Source organism: Conger conger, chromosome 2 (genome assembly GCF_963514075.1).
Source record: "Conger conger chromosome 2, fConCon1.1, whole genome shotgun sequence".
NCBI lineage: Eukaryota > Metazoa > Chordata > Actinopteri > Anguilliformes > Congridae > Conger > Conger conger.
This window is the reverse complement of record NC_083761.1, coordinates 36,723,592-36,741,974: the sequence shown is the minus strand read 5'-3', so window position 1 is coordinate 36,741,974 and position 18,383 is coordinate 36,723,592. Positions and strand designations below refer to the sequence as shown.

General features: G+C 40.1%; 1 protein-coding gene across 4 annotated transcripts in view; it reads left to right on the top strand.

The window, feature by feature from the left end:
- Positions 1-18,383, top strand: part of fbrs (fibrosin) — a 74,304-nt gene that overhangs the window by 9,424 nt on the left and 46,497 nt on the right. For 3 of the 4 annotated variants that reach the window (XM_061232938.1, XM_061232940.1, XM_061232941.1), the window contains 7 exons: positions 2,129-2,308; positions 3,145-3,180; positions 3,994-4,023; positions 5,852-5,900; positions 14,758-15,112; positions 15,425-15,672; positions 16,042-16,313. In XM_061232938.1, the coding sequence (XP_061088922.1) occupies positions 2,129-2,308; positions 3,145-3,180; positions 3,994-4,023; positions 5,852-5,900; positions 14,758-15,112; positions 15,425-15,672; positions 16,042-16,313 (1,170 nt within the window). The remainder of the gene's footprint in view (positions 1-2,128; positions 2,309-3,144; positions 3,181-3,993; positions 4,024-5,851; positions 5,901-14,757; positions 15,113-15,424; positions 15,673-16,041; positions 16,314-18,383) is intronic. The other variant, XM_061232939.1, reaches the window with a different exon arrangement.

Here is an 18,383-nt window from a genome sequence, read left to right as displayed (position 1 = left end):
CCATTTGTGGAATAGCCTGCCAGTACCGGAGGCAGAAACACTAGGGGCTTTAAAGACCAGGCTTGATATGGTTCTATTTAGCGTTTAGGCAGACTAGGCGGTAGGAAAAGGCGAGCATTGCTGGGCTTAATGGCCTGTTTTCGCCATTACCTTATGTTAAGTTATAAAGAGCTGATGAATGCTGATTGGCCAAAAAGGGGTATGTATGGTGGCCATGAAGGGGTTTGTATGGTGGTGGGTGTCATAGGCCATGGTTACACCTGTAGTTTCATGTAGTCCCAGTCATCTGAATGTATCATAATACAACTTATCATAGTGCAACTATATTTGACAGATTTCTTGTTCCCGCCCACTATTTAAATAACCATCCTTGGAAATGACACACGCACCCCTTCACCGTTGCATGAACGGCAAATACAGTACAGTAATGCAGCCTATGTTATTTTAAATGTCTTCATTTTGACAACACTGTCTCTTAGCTTATAATTTCTTAGGAAAGCTGAAGTGAAGCAGTGGAAAATAAAACATTTATTCATGCTATTCATAGCTGATGTATTTTTTAGGCTACTAAGCAGATGGCTTTTGTGCAGAATCATCCAAACTGCAAGGCATAATTAAACAAATGTTCAATTTATTGATCAGCTGCCCGGATAGCAAGTGACTCTCGACCGCATCTATGCCACTACCGGCTGACTTCAAGCCATAATCAGGGCATATCCAACCTGGAGTCACTTGCTGTCTGAGTGCAATCCAAAAGGTCAAAATATTGCGTTTGTTTTATTTTACTCTGAGATTCTGAGGGAGCCACGCGTGGGTGGCTTGTTTATGCTGTGAACTAATAGCCTACAGTTCAATGCTACGAACGAAAGATTAACTGAGTAACATGAGGCTCATGCGTGTACTTTCTGGAAGTACAAGTGAATGAACAAGTGAGTCAAAAACATTCCCATTGCTACCATGATGATCTCATCTGATCATACAGTGTCTGTGTAGCTAACCAGGAATGGTCTTGAGTGGGAGTGTGTAGCATGTGTAACGTTGAACATTTTTATATTTTATATCTAATATATTTAAACTGAAAACATACAATAAACACTAACAACTTATTCGAGTCATATCTTGAACTCCAAGTCGAGTCTCAAGTAATTTATTTTCTGTCAAGTTGCAATCATCAAAACAGTGACTTTAGTCGACTCGAGTCCAAGTCACAATGACTTGAGTCCACATCTCTGCTGAATAGCCTATGATTTGGAATGACGGTATTAAATGAAATCAAACATGTCACATTGATAACTTGACTATATTTCATCCAATTGAATGCAATTAATAAGAAAATGGTAATTTAATGGTGTTCCATTAATGTTAAGCCCACGATAATAACACAACACAGTCCTTCAAAATTCCAAAGCACGCTGCACTTGGTACTTTAGCAAGCTAGTATGACATTAAACTGAAAATGAGCTGTGCATATAGATTTTTAATACAATTCTATTTCAAACGCTCAACGCCAGTGCGTTCACAGTGAAGAGGGAGGGATAAACAGTGTGGTTTTTACATTACATTACATTATTGGCAGTTAGCTGACGCTCTTATCCAGAGCAATGTATCGCAACGTGCATACCCATAACCAGGGACAAGTGCGCTGAAAGACCCTAGAGGGAAGTACAATTTTAAGTGCTAACAGTACAATAAAGATAATGACTAGGGACTGTTTGAGTAATGGATTGTATTTATGTCTAAAAACTGTTTTATACAGCACAACACAATAGAATGTATACTTCCATATGATCAATGGAAGGTTTGTGCTGCGATTCCTCTCTTGATCGTTGGAAGAAATTTTGTTTTGTATTTTTAACGTTCTTAAATTCGATTCATTTTCTTAAATGTCTTACTATGCAATTGCCTGTTTGTGCTCTTGGCATGATGTGCTGGCAACATTAGCCTAGATCCAAAGGGGAGTTGGGTAGTTGGCAGTTTAAGTTCCAATTGCAGACAGTGGAAAATTACTTTTGATCTGTATATATGACTGTATATGACTCCCACGAGCCCCGTCATTATTGTTGTGAAGATGTTTAAATGTTCTGTCACCTATGATCTGAATATAAACTTTGTCATACTGGCTCTTCAGATGGACTGCTCTCTGAAACCCCCAGAGTGTTCTGCAGTCTTGCTTCGGAGGGGAGGAAAGAGGAAGAGGTTCCCCGAAGAAAATGGAGGCGGATCACTTTCTGAACCAGAGGCAGGAGACCCGTCCAGTTACTCGCCTAGTGCTCAGGACAGAGCTAGAAAGAGGAGGAGAAAGAGACAGGTAAGGGTGGCTGGGGAGCACACATGGCTTTAGGGTTGCCACGGTGTTACTATTTTGACATTGGTGTTCCTTATCAAACACCATTGATCCCGGTATTACTAACCTTCGCCACAAATTAAGAATTCACAAAGTGGGCTACTTCACAACAAGAAAGTGAAATTCAAGAAACCAAAATGTGAATTCAAATAAATACAATACAAATTAGCGCTGGGCAATATAGCCATAGCGATATAACAATTTTTTTGTCAGCTGTGCGTGCACTGTTTTTTCTCCCCCGGAAACGAGATGGTTCTTAGTATGCAAAAAAATAATTATATTCTGCTATGGCAGAAATTCATGTCAGTAGAGAGACTGAGGGGCCAGCTTCCCAGTAGATCCTTGTTGGGTTGCAGGTTGGCATCAACCAGTTATGGAAATTTTGTCACTATGAAAGGGGAAGCTTTATGGGAGATCTCTCTGCGATCTAAAAAACGCAAACCGGGACTTATTACAAATTGAAATGTTATCATATTCATCATATAGCTATGCATTTAATCCATGAAACACATACTTTGAACCCAGACTTCAGTGCTTCGTAGTTTGCTTATATTTAGCTTTTGTTGCTCTATTTAATTGAGTCATCTCACCCCTAGTGTCCATATAAGTAAATGACAAAATTAAATTTCTTCAATTAGGCACGTCACTTGCATCATACTTTCGCAAATTGGATTTTGACAGGAAGTTTCTTAATCGATAACAGTACATCAAGCTGCTGTTTTTATTTGTTTGGATTGTCAAAAGTATGTTTAGTATGTTTTTAGGATTCCTGAAATAAACTTATTTTCTTTTATTTTCAGGCTGCCAGAAACGTTTTCCTTGAAACAGGCTACATTGTAAGTGTCTTCTCATTGTAATTGTGGTTTACCTCCGTTGAGTTTTGGGAAGACCTACAGTGCCCTCCATAATGTTTTGGACAATGACCCATTATTTCTTTATTTGCCTGTGTACTCCACAATTTGATATTTGTAATAACAAAAATCACAAGTGGTTTTGGTGCACATTGACAGATTTTAATAAAGGGCATTTTTATATATTTTGCTTTCACCATGTATAAATGTCAGCGGTGGCTGAACAGTCCTCCCATTTCAGGGCTCCATAATGTTTAGGACAAAGCAATGTTATGTAACTGAAAGTAGTTGTTTAGTATTTGGTTGCATACCCTTTGCATGCAATCATCACAAGTTGCTGGGTGTCTTCCCTGGTAATGCTCTGCCAGGCCTGAATTTCAGCCACCTTTAGCTCATGCTTGTCTCAAGGGCTACTACTCTTATGTTTTATCTTTAGTATATGAAAGGCATGCTCAATTGGGTGACTGAGTACCTTCGGCTGCGATACATGCCGAAGCCGTAACGCCCCCACCACTCTTTTTCACAGATGAGGTGGTGATCTATGTATGAAGACGGCTGTAATTCCTACACGGTGAAACCAAAATGTTTAGAAATACCTTTTAGTAAAATCTATGAATGTGCACTTTAACCCCATTAATTGTGTGATTTTTTAAATGTAAAATTATGGTAAATCAGAGGCTCATCAATGTATAATGGATCTTTGGAGGGCACTATATATGCCTGACTGGAATTAATAGGTCTATCTTGCTGGAAAATGAGTGAAAATCCAGTTCATATCTTTCATGCCTTTTCTTTCAGTGTGATTCGGAGAGTGAGTCTGGCGATAAGGTGGGTCACCTCAGTACTCTAACATTGTGTTGTGCTTTTTTCAGTAGGGTAGATTATTATTATTATTAAACAAAGTTCTTTAGTCTACATTCTCATAAAATTAACCAAACTGCTACAACCATGCAATAAAATGTATACGAATTAAAGATATTTATTGACCCAGAAAATGCAGGGCCTAAAGAACCAAGTAGACTTGAAACGGTTTGTGGCTGAAAGGTGCCTGACTGAGATCTGGTGCAAAGAATCACAGAAATCATTTTTGGAATATCTATCCTTCAGACTGATTAATATTTTATTATATTCAGATATAGTCCCCTCAAATCTTTGGACAGTAAGGGCAATTCCTTTGTTTTTGCATTACCCTGAATACATTTACGGTTGGGATAAGAAGATGCACACAAGACAAGAGTTCAGAATTGCAGCTTTTTTTTTTTTCTTTTTTTTTTCTGGTGAGCAAAAGTATTCGAACAGAGTATTTAAGTAAATGGAAGTAAATAACAATATTTGGTAGCATATCCCTTGCTTGCACTAACTGCATCAAGCCTGCAACCCATTGACATCACCAAACTGTTGCTTTCTTCCTTGTGATGCTTTTACTGCAGCCTTTAGCTGTTGTTTGTTTCGGGGGGAGAGGGGGATTTGCCTTCAATCTCTTCAGGAGGTGAAATGCATGCTCAATTGGGTTAAGGTCTGATAATTGACTTGGCCAGTCTAAAACCTTCCACTTTTTCTCCTAAGTGAAGAACTTGAAACCAAAGAACAAGTGTGAAATCTTGGCGTTCTAATAGACTCACTTTCACCAGCCATATCAAAGCAATCACCAAAACAGCCTTCTATCATCTGAAAAATATAGCCAGAATCAGGGGTTTGGTGTCCCAAGCAGCCAAGAGAAGCTTATCCATGCTTTTATTTCCTGTAGGGTGGACTACTGCAATAATCTCTTACTGGTCTACCCAAAAAGACCATTAAACTGCTGCAGCTCATTCAAAATGCTGCTGCTAGAGTTTTATCTATGACCAAGAGAACAGAGCACAGTACTCCGGTTCTAAAAGATCTATACTGGCTTCCCGTTAGTTACAGAATAGATTTTAAAGTGCTACTACTAACTTTTAATTCACGGAATGGTTTGGACCCAGAATACTCTCTTACATGTTTAAAGCATGTAAACCAAGTATGGCTCTTAGATCCATGGACTCAGGTCAGCTAGCAGAGCCCAGAGTCCACACTAAACATGGTGAAGTAGCATTTAGCCGTTATGCTGCATGCAACTGGAATAATCTGCCTGAAGACCTTAGATGTGAATCTTCGGTTAAAAACATTTCTCTTCATGTGCCTACGACTAAATACTAGTGTGTGTGGTACTACTACTACTACTACTACTACTACTAAATACTGCACTTCATCTTAACTTAATTCTTTAAATTATGTCTGTATCTCTGTACTCTTAACTATTTTATGCTTTTATAGCTTTTTTTTTTTGGTTCTTATGTAAAATTGATTCTGTGTATGAACTGTGCTATACAAATAAACTTGCCTTGCCTTAAGTTTGGGTGGTCTGATACAAAGGTGATATGTTTCAAGTTGTTTAACAAATCTAGATAAAAAATACCAGGACATATAAAAGCTGAAATTTGGATCTGTCATCTCGTGTACATAATTTGACCTCAAACTCAATTGTCTTCAGTGTATAGCAAAAACAAAGGAATATATTTGGCCTGTAGTGAATTTTATAGCTCAAGAATTCTACACATTGAAAACTTTGTATTTTCTGTCATTGTACTGGTAATAACTAAATAATTATTCAATATATTTTTCTTTTGTGGTCCAGGCTTCTGATGGTGAGATGGAGCCTACGTTTACTGTCAGCACCAGAAAAGGTAAATGTGATGGGCTGTGTTACTCAATTACGAAGAAGCTAATGCTCCTTTTCACACATGGAACCCACACCGTGAGGCTCAATTATTCGGGTTTGGTCGTGATTTTCTCCATCCGGACACAGATCTCCTATGTGGAATCAGACATCTGTTCATACATGACATGGCCATTACTTATAGATTAGGGAAGGTGGGTCTACCCTTTGAAGAAATGCAGTACAAATATTAACGTTATGTTCAGGGTTCCAGACTATCTTTTTTCACTATTGTTCTTGAACCGAACCTCCACCTCACGCTCATGACTACTGTCTGTTCTGGCTCCACGGTGGTGGAATTAACTCCCCATTGAGGTCAGAACTGTAGAATCTCTCCCCACCTTCAAGCGCAAACTGAAGACGCGCCTCTTCAAGCAGCACCTCTCCCCGTCCCTCCCTACCTCCCTGTGAACCTTAATTGTTGTCTTTGTGATTTACTTTGTGTATTGGTATTTTTAGTTGGCTAGGTAAGCAGTGTTTGGATAGTTAAGTTTGGTCACTTTTGCTCTGTTTGTTTAAAAAAAAAAAAAAAAAAAAAATTCAAATAGGTCCTGGTCCTTATCTTTGTTGTACAGGTAGCAGTTGAAATTGTACTTCCCTCTAGGGTCTTTCAGCGCACTTATCCCTGGTTATGGGTATGCACTTTGTTGTACGTCGCTCTGGATAAGAGCGTCTGCCAAATGCCATTAATGTAATGTAATGTAAATCAATTTTACCTTTCCCGAAATGAATGCGGAACTTGAGAAGGCCCTTATATATAAACACAATGCAGTGCCACTCTCTTCTTTTTGTTAAGGAGGGCCATCCAACTTTATCATAAAATACACAATGGTGAGTGCGGTATCCATCCCCAGTAATGAAGCGCAAGGCGCTGTGATAGACAGCTTCAAGAGGTTTTCAAGTTGAAGCTGTAGCATGCCAAGAGATAATATCCCCATAATCAAATACAGACAAAACAGTTGATTGTATATTGATTTTCCTATTAGCAGGAGAAAGGCATGCTTTATTTCTATAGAGGAATCCCAGTTTAATTCTAAGTTTCTGAGCAAAGTTGTCCACATATGTCTTAAAGGACAGTGTACCATCAGCCAAGAGCCTAAATATTTATAAGAATCAACCATCTCGATTTGCACACACTGGACAGTGTGAATACCAACACGGGGCAACTTTTAATTTAGTCTCTGAGAAATAGATACTTTGTTTTATCTGAATTCGAAACAAGTTTATGATCCATGAGGGACATCTGCAAACCATCGAAAGCAGACTGCAAATTCATTAGAGCCAGTGGCATAGAGGATTGTATTGTCCGCATAAAGGTGGACATTACAATGCAATGTAAGAAGAATGTTATTTAAATAGAGTGAGCAAAAGTGGGCTAAGAATATACCTTTTGAGGTACACCTTTACTAATTTCTAGAGCGGTAGATTTAGTACCATCAGCAACAATAACTTGAGTTCTCCCTGTGAGGTAAGCACAAAACGAGTTTAGAGAGAGGTCATCCAATAGTGGATAATTTGTTCAATAGAATAGTATGGTCAATGGTGTCAAATGCCTTGGAAAGGTCCACAAAAAGTGCAGCACAATGTTCTCTGCTATCTTCACTAAACTATGACCTGGTCTAAATGCTAATTGCTGTGGCTGTAAATTATTATTTATCTTTAGAAAGGCCTGTAGTTGGGAGTTAACGAAGGATTTTGGAGATACAGGAAAGTTTTGAAATTGGGCGATCGTGATTTAAACGCACATATCACCTCCTTTATGCAAAGGGATAATTTGAGCTGCCTTCCAAACAGCAGGGATACTGCCAGAGGTAAATGTTAGATTAAAAATTAAAGCAAGCGGCCTAGTAATTACATGGGCTCTGAGACGTAAGGCTAGGGACAAGATGATCCTCTCCCACGGACTTCCTTGTCAGTGCTTGCCAAAGCTTTGTAAACTTCACTATAGCCTATAAGATAAATTATTTCCAGGATGGTAGGGTGGATTAGATGGGGTTTCACTTTCAGGGCTAGGGGTGAAACTATCAGGGGCAGTGTCAGCAGACAATCAAATAAATGACCATTCAGCTTACAGAACAATAATATGTAAGGAAACGTATGTATCCTTAATTGTGTGTTTGGATAACTATAAAAGGCTTTCACATAGAAAGATTTCACTTTTTGCAAGGCGTGTCAGTCTTGTATTATAAACATAGCTTTGCTAGTCAATTCTGAGATATGTCTGTTGTTATATGTAGCGAAAAGCAGGCTACCATGGCAAATGCAACCAATACTCAATTTTCGTGCTTGTCTTACTGTTGTAGACTGTTAATTTGTAAAATACTTTAAGGGCTGCTGTCATGCTTTTTGATCATAGGCTAATGCTGGTTAATTGTCTCTGTGAGATTTAGAAATAGCATCACTGCGGATTTGAAGTGAACAGGATTCAAAGCATTATTCCAAGCTATTCTCATGACAGCACTTGCATCCTTGCTTTCTCCAGTTCCCTCTTATGACCAGAATCTAGTAGTAACTTAACATTTTGAGTCACGCTAACATTGAAAATACAGAATAGGCCTATGTCACGGCTGCCTACATTGACAGATACCGTTGGATCAAGAAACTTGAGTCTTGCAGTTAAGTAAAATATGGTAATACACAAAGTCAACGAAGCAAACCATAATTCTTAAGTCACACACAAGGGTTCGCAGAGCTAGCCTCCCTAGATCAGTGCAAAGAAAATAACAGGAAGTGGAAATTGCCTCTCAGGCAAACTAAATTTGTGCCTCCAGCCAAAAGTAATACCAAAGCTTCCACCTGAGGTTGTAAAACCCCCCATCCTTATTGGGAAGAAAATGGTCTTGGTACAAAGGTAATGAGAACTGTAGTGGGAAAATTAAAAGATGCTTGGCCTGCATATTTAATCAATAATTCAGTGTTGGCTGTGGGGAGGATGTGTCTGAGGTAGCTGCAGAAGGAGCAGGTGATCTGTCTATTTACAGTGAGCGCCATAATTTATTGGGCAGTGACACATTTTCTTATTTTGAATCTGTACTATCTGAATCTAGCACTGACTTTGAAAGTGTACAATGACTATGAGGTTGAAGTGCAGACTGGAAATTTAATGAACAGTTTGGAAATGACAGTGCCTTTTGCACATAGGTCCCCCATTTTTTTGTTTAATTCACTTCAGTTTTATTTTGTTGGGCTAGTGTATTCATTTGTGTTATGTAAGACCAGCGGCATTTTGACAAAAAATAAGGAAAAGGACTCAAGTGCTGTCCGTATGCAGTTACATGGTGAACAGATGATCCAACTCAATCACCTGAGAATATCGCTCCCTGACGTCTTTTCTATCTTATTAAATCCCACTTCAATTACATTCATGATCCGTAACCATTAGGGGTGTGCATCTCTCCCTTATAAGGCAATCCGATACGCATCTAGTATTTTTGTTACTTTATGGTCCAGGGGAAAAAAAACGGAAGACAAATGTATCAATTCAGAATTAAATGTAATTGTTTTTATTACTTTTGTACAACACAGTTAGAAAAAAAGACTTGTGAACAAGACTTATGACATTATGAATAAAAACGGAAGTCTGTCTCACACACCCATGCCCAGGTGCCTCACTTTGGCAGTTAGTTGGGGGGGAGAAATATAAAAAAATATTATAAAAGTCTTAGCCCTTCAGTGCATTGCAATTCATGAACTGAAAAGCCCCTCTTAACACTGATAACTAAATTAATATTACATTTTCACGCTTCTGTGTGTCTGCTCAGATGGGAGAGCAATGAGTATGCTGTTGAGGTAAAATAATAATAATAAAATAAAACTGCATGTAATAAGGTATCCATTTTCTAAGTGCTTCAGCCAAGTCTTGGATATTAGAGACTCAAGAGAGGTAACACAACGGCAACATTTCACTGAAAACAGGATAAAAATAAAGCAGCAAACTGTAAGCAGCAGTTATAGGAAGCGCTACAAATTTCCTTTTTTTTCTTTCTTTTTTTTTTGTGCCATTCTGCCATATTCCATGCATCTACCTGATAAAATCTCAATGCAGCATTAGCTCTTTAGTACTATTAACAGTGCAAAGCCACTAACACTGAAAACAGACTAACTTTATTACATTATCCCTTTTTCACTCATAAATTGTTTTTGAAGTTGTTCTTCTGTGAGACAATATTCATTCATGTATGCTTGCAGTCACACAAACACTTTCTTTCACCTTACTATAATGTTGAGAAATTAAAATCTTAATCTATTTATACCTCACACACAGTGAAGAATCATTCATGTATGCTTGTGCTTGTCAAGATTCTTCTTTTCAATTCATCGACATGTTCATGTCGGAGTACACTGCGTCGCGCGGAAGTACTATCTCCTGCAGTGCTGAACTCTTTCTGATGCTACACTGGTGGCTGGTATACAGAGGTATTTTTGGGCAAAAGATGACAGCAGTGGAAGGTTGTGGGTTCTCATTCAGGGGCAAAGGATTCTGCTCTCTGTACCTCATGACTTCCTCACTGGCCTTCTTTCTTGAAGATCTTGCTGCCGCTCTCACTTCGAAGAGTTCTTTGAACAGCTGGTCCAGTGCTGCACTTTTTCTTTTTGCAAGGAGGGTCATCATCCGAAATACAAAACAATTGCTGTATATTACCAGTTTTGTTTGCCATGACTTGCCATGAGCTCACCTTACTATTATGTATAAATCTTAAACTGCTTATACCTCAGTGTATTAAAAAAAACAAAAAAAACCACACACCTTTTGTCTCATCCTGGATCTGGGGACTAACTATGCTGTTGTCTGGATCTCCATGAGCAGCGACGCTGAGCTGGATCTGTCTGCATTGGACCTCTCTGAACTGGATGTCCCTGACTTTCTATATCCTCTGCTTCCTAGTAATCAATGTATAAAAGCACAGCTATGATTAACAATCAGACAAATGTTTACCATTGCTAACAAACTCAAAAGTTGGATTGACTAGTAAACAGTGTACAGTATGGTTAAATTCAGTACATACTATCATTAGACAGTAAACAGTGTACAGTATGGTTACCATCAGTACATACTGTCAGTAGACAGGAAACGGTGTAGTATGGTTAAATTCAGTACATACTGTCAGTAGACAATGATGGCAAACAGTGCAGTACCAGCAGTCACAGAATATAGCTAGTGATAGCTATATGTTCAAAAGCAGACTGTTAGCAATTGTTAGAATGCAAAGTGTCACTGGAATAATTTATTTTGTGTTGAGTGAATAAGAGAGTGTGTTTGTTGGGGGGTTGCCTTGTTATGTAGGGCTGCACCTTCAGCTGACATGCGTGTAAATATCCTTGTGTGAATAAGTTTTGAAGCGAGGGTCTAGAGTGGATGCAGTGTAGAGGAGGTCATGGAGGTGTGTGTACTGTTTTTCAAAGTCATGTTAAACACGTTTATCTCAGTAATGAGTGCCATGTCTTCATCGGATGCCTCAAAGTGCTTTTGAAGTCTTGCTTTGAGGGTAATAATCATTGAGATTGTGGGCTGCTCCTCCTCACATATAATAGTGGTCACAACTTTGACGGGTGCCATCACTTTGACTATGTCTTCAGCATTGCAGATGTCATTCTCATTAAGAGTATTCACCTCCTCCCCTTTTCTGAGCTCCCTTGACATGAGTGGGGCAAAAACCACAGGTTGCTCCTCTAAAAAGCGATGCAAAAACCCAACCACCCTCCTCACTCTTCCCAGCAACTTTGCAGCTGTGTTCACTTTCTGTGAGGCCAGATTTATTCTGCGAGCAAAGCACCTGCGGTGAGGGGTCATCTCTGCTTCCACTCCAGCTACGATCATGTTTCTGGCATTATCAGTTACCAGGGCTGGTTCTTTATCAGCAATGTTCCAGTCAACACATGCTTCTTTCAATAAAGCGCCTAAATTTGACCCTGTGTGTGATTCATTGAATACTCTTGTCTGTAGGACATTACTTCTTAACTCCCAGTCCACAGAGATGTGGTGTGCTGTGATCGTCTCACAGGAATCAGTTGCACATGGCATCTAGGCATCAGTTGTTATAGCCACTCGCTCAGCATTTGACAATTCTGTTTTAACTTAGTTCTTTACTTTGATATACAATTCTGGCATGCATTTGCCTGTGAAATGCTGTCTACTTGGTATCTTGTACCTCGGCTCCAACCTATTTACCATGTCATGAAAGCCATCACTCTCCACTACACTGTAAGGTTGTATGTCCTTTGCAATAAAACGGGCTATAGATGCCGTGATTACCTTAGACCTGTGTTGTGGCTGGAAAAAGTGTTTTATATCCGTGTCTGTCTTGCATATTCTTGCTTGTGCTGGCTGTACTAGCGTCCATAAATTCCTCGTCACCTGCATAGGTTTCACCAGGTGAGTGCTGAGATTTGTCGTGCTACCGCTGTACTTAATCGCTGTTCTACACGCCTTACAAATGGCCAGACTTTTGTCTAATTTCCTTCCTTATAAAATCCTTCTGAACTGTCTTCCAGATTTTAAATTTGGTGGTGCACTGTAAACCGTGTCAATTAGCAGCAAAGTGTCAGTCAACAGATTCATAACGGGAAACGACCAATTCATGGTACATTTAGATTGATCTATGGGTCTGCGTATCGATGTAGTCGCATCTTTAACGTTAAAATCGGTTTCTGATCCTTATCAGTGAATCGTTACACCCCTAATAACCAGTGTGGTTGTTCATAATCGTTCGGTTTCACTTAACATTACGTTGTACGAACGGTGTTCACAATTTCATTTTATGGGCAATTGGTGTTGGCCGTTACCCACATTCTTCTTGGCAATTAAATAACATGTACATATGTATTCGTACGCAATATCAGGCTGCGAGTCTGCAGTTCTGTAGCCGTTGCGCTGCTTGTTCTATTGAATATTAAATCATATCCTATTGCCTAATTGAACTCGGTACTTTTTTTGGATGATTACTTTGCTTTGATACAATTCCTGTTTTTTACTCCAGCACATTGGATTTGAAATTAAACAATGAATGTGAAGTTAGTGCAGACTGTCATACAGCTGTATCTTGGTGACCTAAAATATTCATACAAGGATCACATAAGTAATTCAGTAGTTGGCTTCTTCACTGTTTCTGATTACTCTGATATATTCAATTGCTCCCTTGTGCAGGTATAAGACCTTTCAGTATCTAGTCTTGATTCTTGGCTTTGCATTTCCTTTGGAGTCTGTTATTGGTGTTTGTCAGCACCAATAATAGACTCCATAACAGAAATAAGAAAAGACATACACCAGAAAATATGCTTACCAAAATAAATGGTTTGGAACATGATCATTATGGTTGACATTACTATGGAAGGAATTTGTGTGTGGAAAAGTCAGACACACAAAATCTATTATTTTATTTTATTTTAATTTTAAATATCAAATTTACCATGGTTCGTCTAAATCAGTGGTCTCCAAGCCTGGTTCTGGAGAGCTACAGTGTCTGTGGTTTTTTGTGCCAATGAAAGTCAAAGAAGCCATTGAGACTGAGAAACGAGCATAAAACTTAGACGTTGACTGAACGTTAGGCTTACTGTAATGTTTGGAACATAATTAAGAAGAGAGCACTGGGTAGCTTACTAATTGTCCAAAGGGAAGACATCCACAGCTAGTGACAAAATAATTTTCTCCATAATAAAGATAAATCCCCCAACACCTGTACAACAGATCGATCTTCAGGTGTGGAAACAAAGGAGTTTTTCAAAGCAAAGAAATGGTCAAGTCAATCACCCCATCTGAACCCAATTGAGCATGACTTTCATATGTTGAAGAGAACTTAAGGGGACTAGCCGCTGAGCCAAGTATGAGCTAAAGATTGCTGCAATTCAGGCCTGGCAGAGCATCACCAGAGAAAACGCCCAACAACTAATGATGTCCGTGAATCGCAGACTTCAAGCAGTCATTGCAAGCAAATGACTCTCCCTGCAACACTCTCCTCCTGCAGAAATTCCTCCAACACTTTCCTGCAGAAATTATTTTTTTCTGAGTTGGAGGCACAGATTTTGTGGAACTGCATGTAACTAGGAATTTTTATGTCGGTGGAATACTGTAATCACTTAACACTGCACAATGTGTCATCTTGGCTAAAAGTGAAGAGTTCATGTCATCACGTCTTCATTAGAAATCTTTCAAATGGTTTACAAGGTTGTTTGACTTTAGAAGTCAACTCCATGTTCAGAAATTCCATTCAGTTTAGGATCCCAATAAATGTTTGTATCACTTTATATCCAATAAATAAATAAATAAATAAATCTGAGCCTAGGGGTGAATGTCTTATAAATCTCATCCTGGTGAAGTTCTGCAGCCGAACAGGTATTTATTCATAATTTTCATGGCCCCAATTTAAAGCTGATTTTCATTAGAAAATAACTTACTTTGAAGACTCGGAAATGCATATCAAGGAAGAATCGAGCATTGTTTAATGGCACTTATAGTTATATAGATATTGTTGTGTTTTGTATTGGCTTTTGTATTGTTGTACTCAGAGTATTCTAGCTGCCAACTGTGGTATGCTAGTTTGTAAGTTGATGTATTCTTCAAGGTTTCTGATGGTCTCTATGGTCACACTAGGACTCAGAACCGTACTGTCCTTTCAGGTCCTCTTCCCACTTGTACGTTTTTGATCTGCACTTCGTTGTACATCACTCTGGATAAGAGTGTCTGCTAAATGCCTTGTAATGTAATGTAGTGGTCATTTTGTAGTATTTGCATTTATACCAGTCATGAAATCATCTGGAGTTGTAGTGATTGTATTCTCGGTCAAGTTTCACCTGTCTGGCTAATGTGTCATGTCTGTTTTTCGCTGCAGTGTTGAAGCCTGGCCCTGTTATCATGGGTTCCTCTGTGACCAAAAGCTACTCACCCTCATCAACTCTCGGTGGCCTACCCCGGCTCTCGGTCACACCCCGCGTTTCAGGTCTCCATCGAAGCCAGGAGAGAAGCCTTGAACCCCCATACCCAGATTCCTTGTCGTCCTCTTCTACATCTGCTTCTTCATGCATGCCCACCTTTGCCTCCTGCTCCTCTGCTACTGGAACTGTACCTGGTCAGCTCAATGGTGATGGCCGTTTTCAGCGCCGTGCACCAAGTCCACAACAGCCCAAACCTAAGCCCTTTCTCAACTACTCTGGACCCGCTCATTTCACTATTGGCCTCAATAACAGGTTAGTCACTCTAAAGCAAACCCTTCAGTTCCCATTATAAACCCATTTGTTGTGTAAATTATTATTATTATTATATTTTTTATCTTTTTTTATTAATGAATTTTTTTATATGCTACTTTACTATGTGCTTCTCGACACATACATTTCATACTAATTTGTATGGGTAACAAAATTACATTTAGTGAATTTAAATGACATGAAATAAGTGAAATATAATTCCCATGAAAAGCACAAAATGGAATTTCCCCCAAAAACCTTTGTTAGAATATAAAACTGCATGATGTCTTAAAACAACATTTTCTCAATTTTCAGGAACAGTACCTCAACCAAGCCCCCGTCCTCTTCTGCCTCATCTTTGCGTCCCCCCACACCTTCTATGAATATAGCCTTGTCCCTAGGGTGTGGTCCTGGCTTCCCAGGCTCAATGAGGCCTCCATCCCATCCAAGCTCAGGGGCTGTCTTCAGCCCATCCCCAGGCTTGCCCCCTCCACCACCTCTCCTGCAGGTCCCTTCGCACCCAACCACAGGCATGACCACCTCTACTGCTGCTGCCCTCACAGGTGTACACCACTGCACTGTTTGCTTACAAGTGTCAGTATCAACCAATGCACTTACCCTAAAGTAACAGCTTCATCACAGGATTGTAATGAATGAATTTTGTGTGATTTTGTGCTAAATGAGTTTTAATTGCATTTGATTGAGCCATTTGCATTTGCAAGTGTTCAGACATTCTTTACCATGTGTGTGTCCTTTTGAAAATGCTTAATGTGATTGAGTCACAGATCATTTGTAAATCATCCTGTACTGAATACACACTAATATTAAAGACAGGAGTTGGTAGTTTCAATGGTCTGGTCATGTTTGCCTGGTGTCTAAACTGTACCTTTTTTCTTTTCTTTTTTCCCCCCCCTTTTTTTTTTTCCTTGCAGAGCTTAACTCTCGCTTCCTCACCTCACAAAATGTAGAGCGAGATGGAGGAGGGAGTGCAGGTGGAAACCAGGTGAGCGGGGGTACAGCACCAGCAGCATCAGGGGGTCCCTTGGCATCCAGCTCAAGACCTGGGGCTTCTGGATGTGTGTCTCAGGCCCAGCCACCCATCCCCCCTTTGGCCTTTCAGTTCCACCAGCACAACCACCAGCACACCCACACACACCAACACTTCACCCCTTTCCTGCCCCCATCTGCCACAGCATCTCCTCTGGTAAGTCTTTGGAAATATTCTGTTAGTAATATGGAGTAAGTCTCGAGAGCTGAAATGATTGGGCTGTCTTGTGCTAAATTGACTGATGAGAAACTGTCCTTGTGCTGGAAGTGTTTGTTGAAAAAATTATTTCTTACTACAAATGCAATGCGTTCCATTTTATATTTGGACATTGACCCATTTTTTGTTCTTGCTCTGTACTCCAGCAAACAAATAAAACCTCACTGGTTAAAGTTTAGACTTTCAGTTTGAATTTGAGGGTTTTTACATCCATATTAGGTGAATCACGTAGGAATTACAGCCCTTTTTATACATCATACTCCAAATGTCCCTCTGATGTCCCTGCTGGTGGCAGCAGCAGGATGAAGGCCGCAGTGTACAGAAACATCTTGTCTAAACAAATATATCAAAACTGATTTGAGGATGTTTCATCATGCAGCAGGACAATTATCCAAAACATCCAGCCAACAGAGGATTTTTTTTTTTTGTTAATGTTCTTGTCTTGCCAAGTCAAGCACTTGACCTCAATCCAACTGAACATGCATTTAACTAAGACCACACTGAAGGTAAATCCACTGAAAGGTGGGTGCTGAAGAGAGCTGCAGTACAGGCCTGGCAGAGCATCACCAGGAAAGATACCCATGGCATCTATGGGGAGAAATTAGCTAAGAGCTGTTGTCTGGCAATTGGAAGGTTGGCAGTTTGATCTCCTGCCCTGGGTGTGTTCAAGTGTCCTTTTCAGTCCTCCAGAGTGTGACCACTTTGTAATTGAGTAATTAAGATGATTGGCTCAGACTTCTTGTGGCTTAAGGCAAGTGTCGTTTTTCCGTGGCGTACTGTTTCCAAGGCTGACAGCCGCTTTACATTTGTTTCTTTATAACGAGGTGTTTCTTTTTTCTCTTTATTCAAAATGCAGTGTTTTTGTTCTCGTCATGGTTTAGTGTTACATTGTTATTGTACGTATTGCACTGAGGCTAACCGCTTGTCGAAGGTAACAACCCTCGGAGAGAGTGTTTTGCTCCTTCGTTACTTGAGGTCTTAGTGGTGGGTAAGTTTACTTCCGCGTGGTTCTCTTGGCTGGGATGCATTTCATTTCCTTCTTGGTGCAGGTCTGTTTCATTTGTAACGTTAGGTTAAACACGTGTTTGGTGTGTTGCGAATCTCTGATAGCCCATACGGGAGATCTTTGTGGCTGTTCGCGTTTTTATCTCCCTTTCCCTTAGGTCTTCCACACTGGCGGTAGAGCCTTGAAGCGTTTTTGTAGCAGTGTCAATATTAATGTATGTTTGCTGTTTTCACTCAGTCTAAATGCAGTGTTTGGAGGTCGTCCCGCTCGGTTGGAGAGCTCTGTGACTCTCGGTGGCCGGGAGTTTCTGTGTTTGATACCTGCGTGGCTGTTTGTGTGCACTTCTCGCTAATTTATAAATAATCCTGTTTGGTCAGGGGCATTTGAGCCATAATGTTTTGTGTATTCTAGCCTCGGTAGGCGTTCTGCTTCACTTGAAGTACGGTTTATGTGTTTTATGGGTTCCTGTCTCTTCTTAAAGTAATCCTGCTTCAGAGTTTCTTTTGTGTATTCTAGTGTTGGGGCCAGTATTCCTGCTGTGGAATCAAGAGATGTGTCTCATTATCACGTTACCCTTCCAGGCCTAGGTAGGCTGTAATGCAGTTGGGAGCCTGGGTAGGCATCTCCCTTGTGCTAAAGGCATGCCTATGTTTTACTCACCTCATCTTATGACCACCATAATCTGTAGGATGCAAGGTTGAGTTTCCCTACCATTTGTTTCCTCGCTTGACTCAGATTAAACAAAGTATGTGCAGTGAGAATGTCAACTGAAATAGCTAGGCTTGTACCCCCTCTGGGTGGAGGGGGTGAGCTGGATGACGAGCCGGAGGGGCACCTGTCTCCTAGTCTCTGCGCCCTGGTATGGCCCCTTCATCACTACTGCCACCTGGGCACCAGATCACTGTGGGAGAGACCTCTTACTGGCACCCTGTCTGCGTGGCCTCTTCAGAGAAGGACTTGCAGCACTGGGCAACAGAGGAGAGGGCAACAGAGCACAAAGGAGA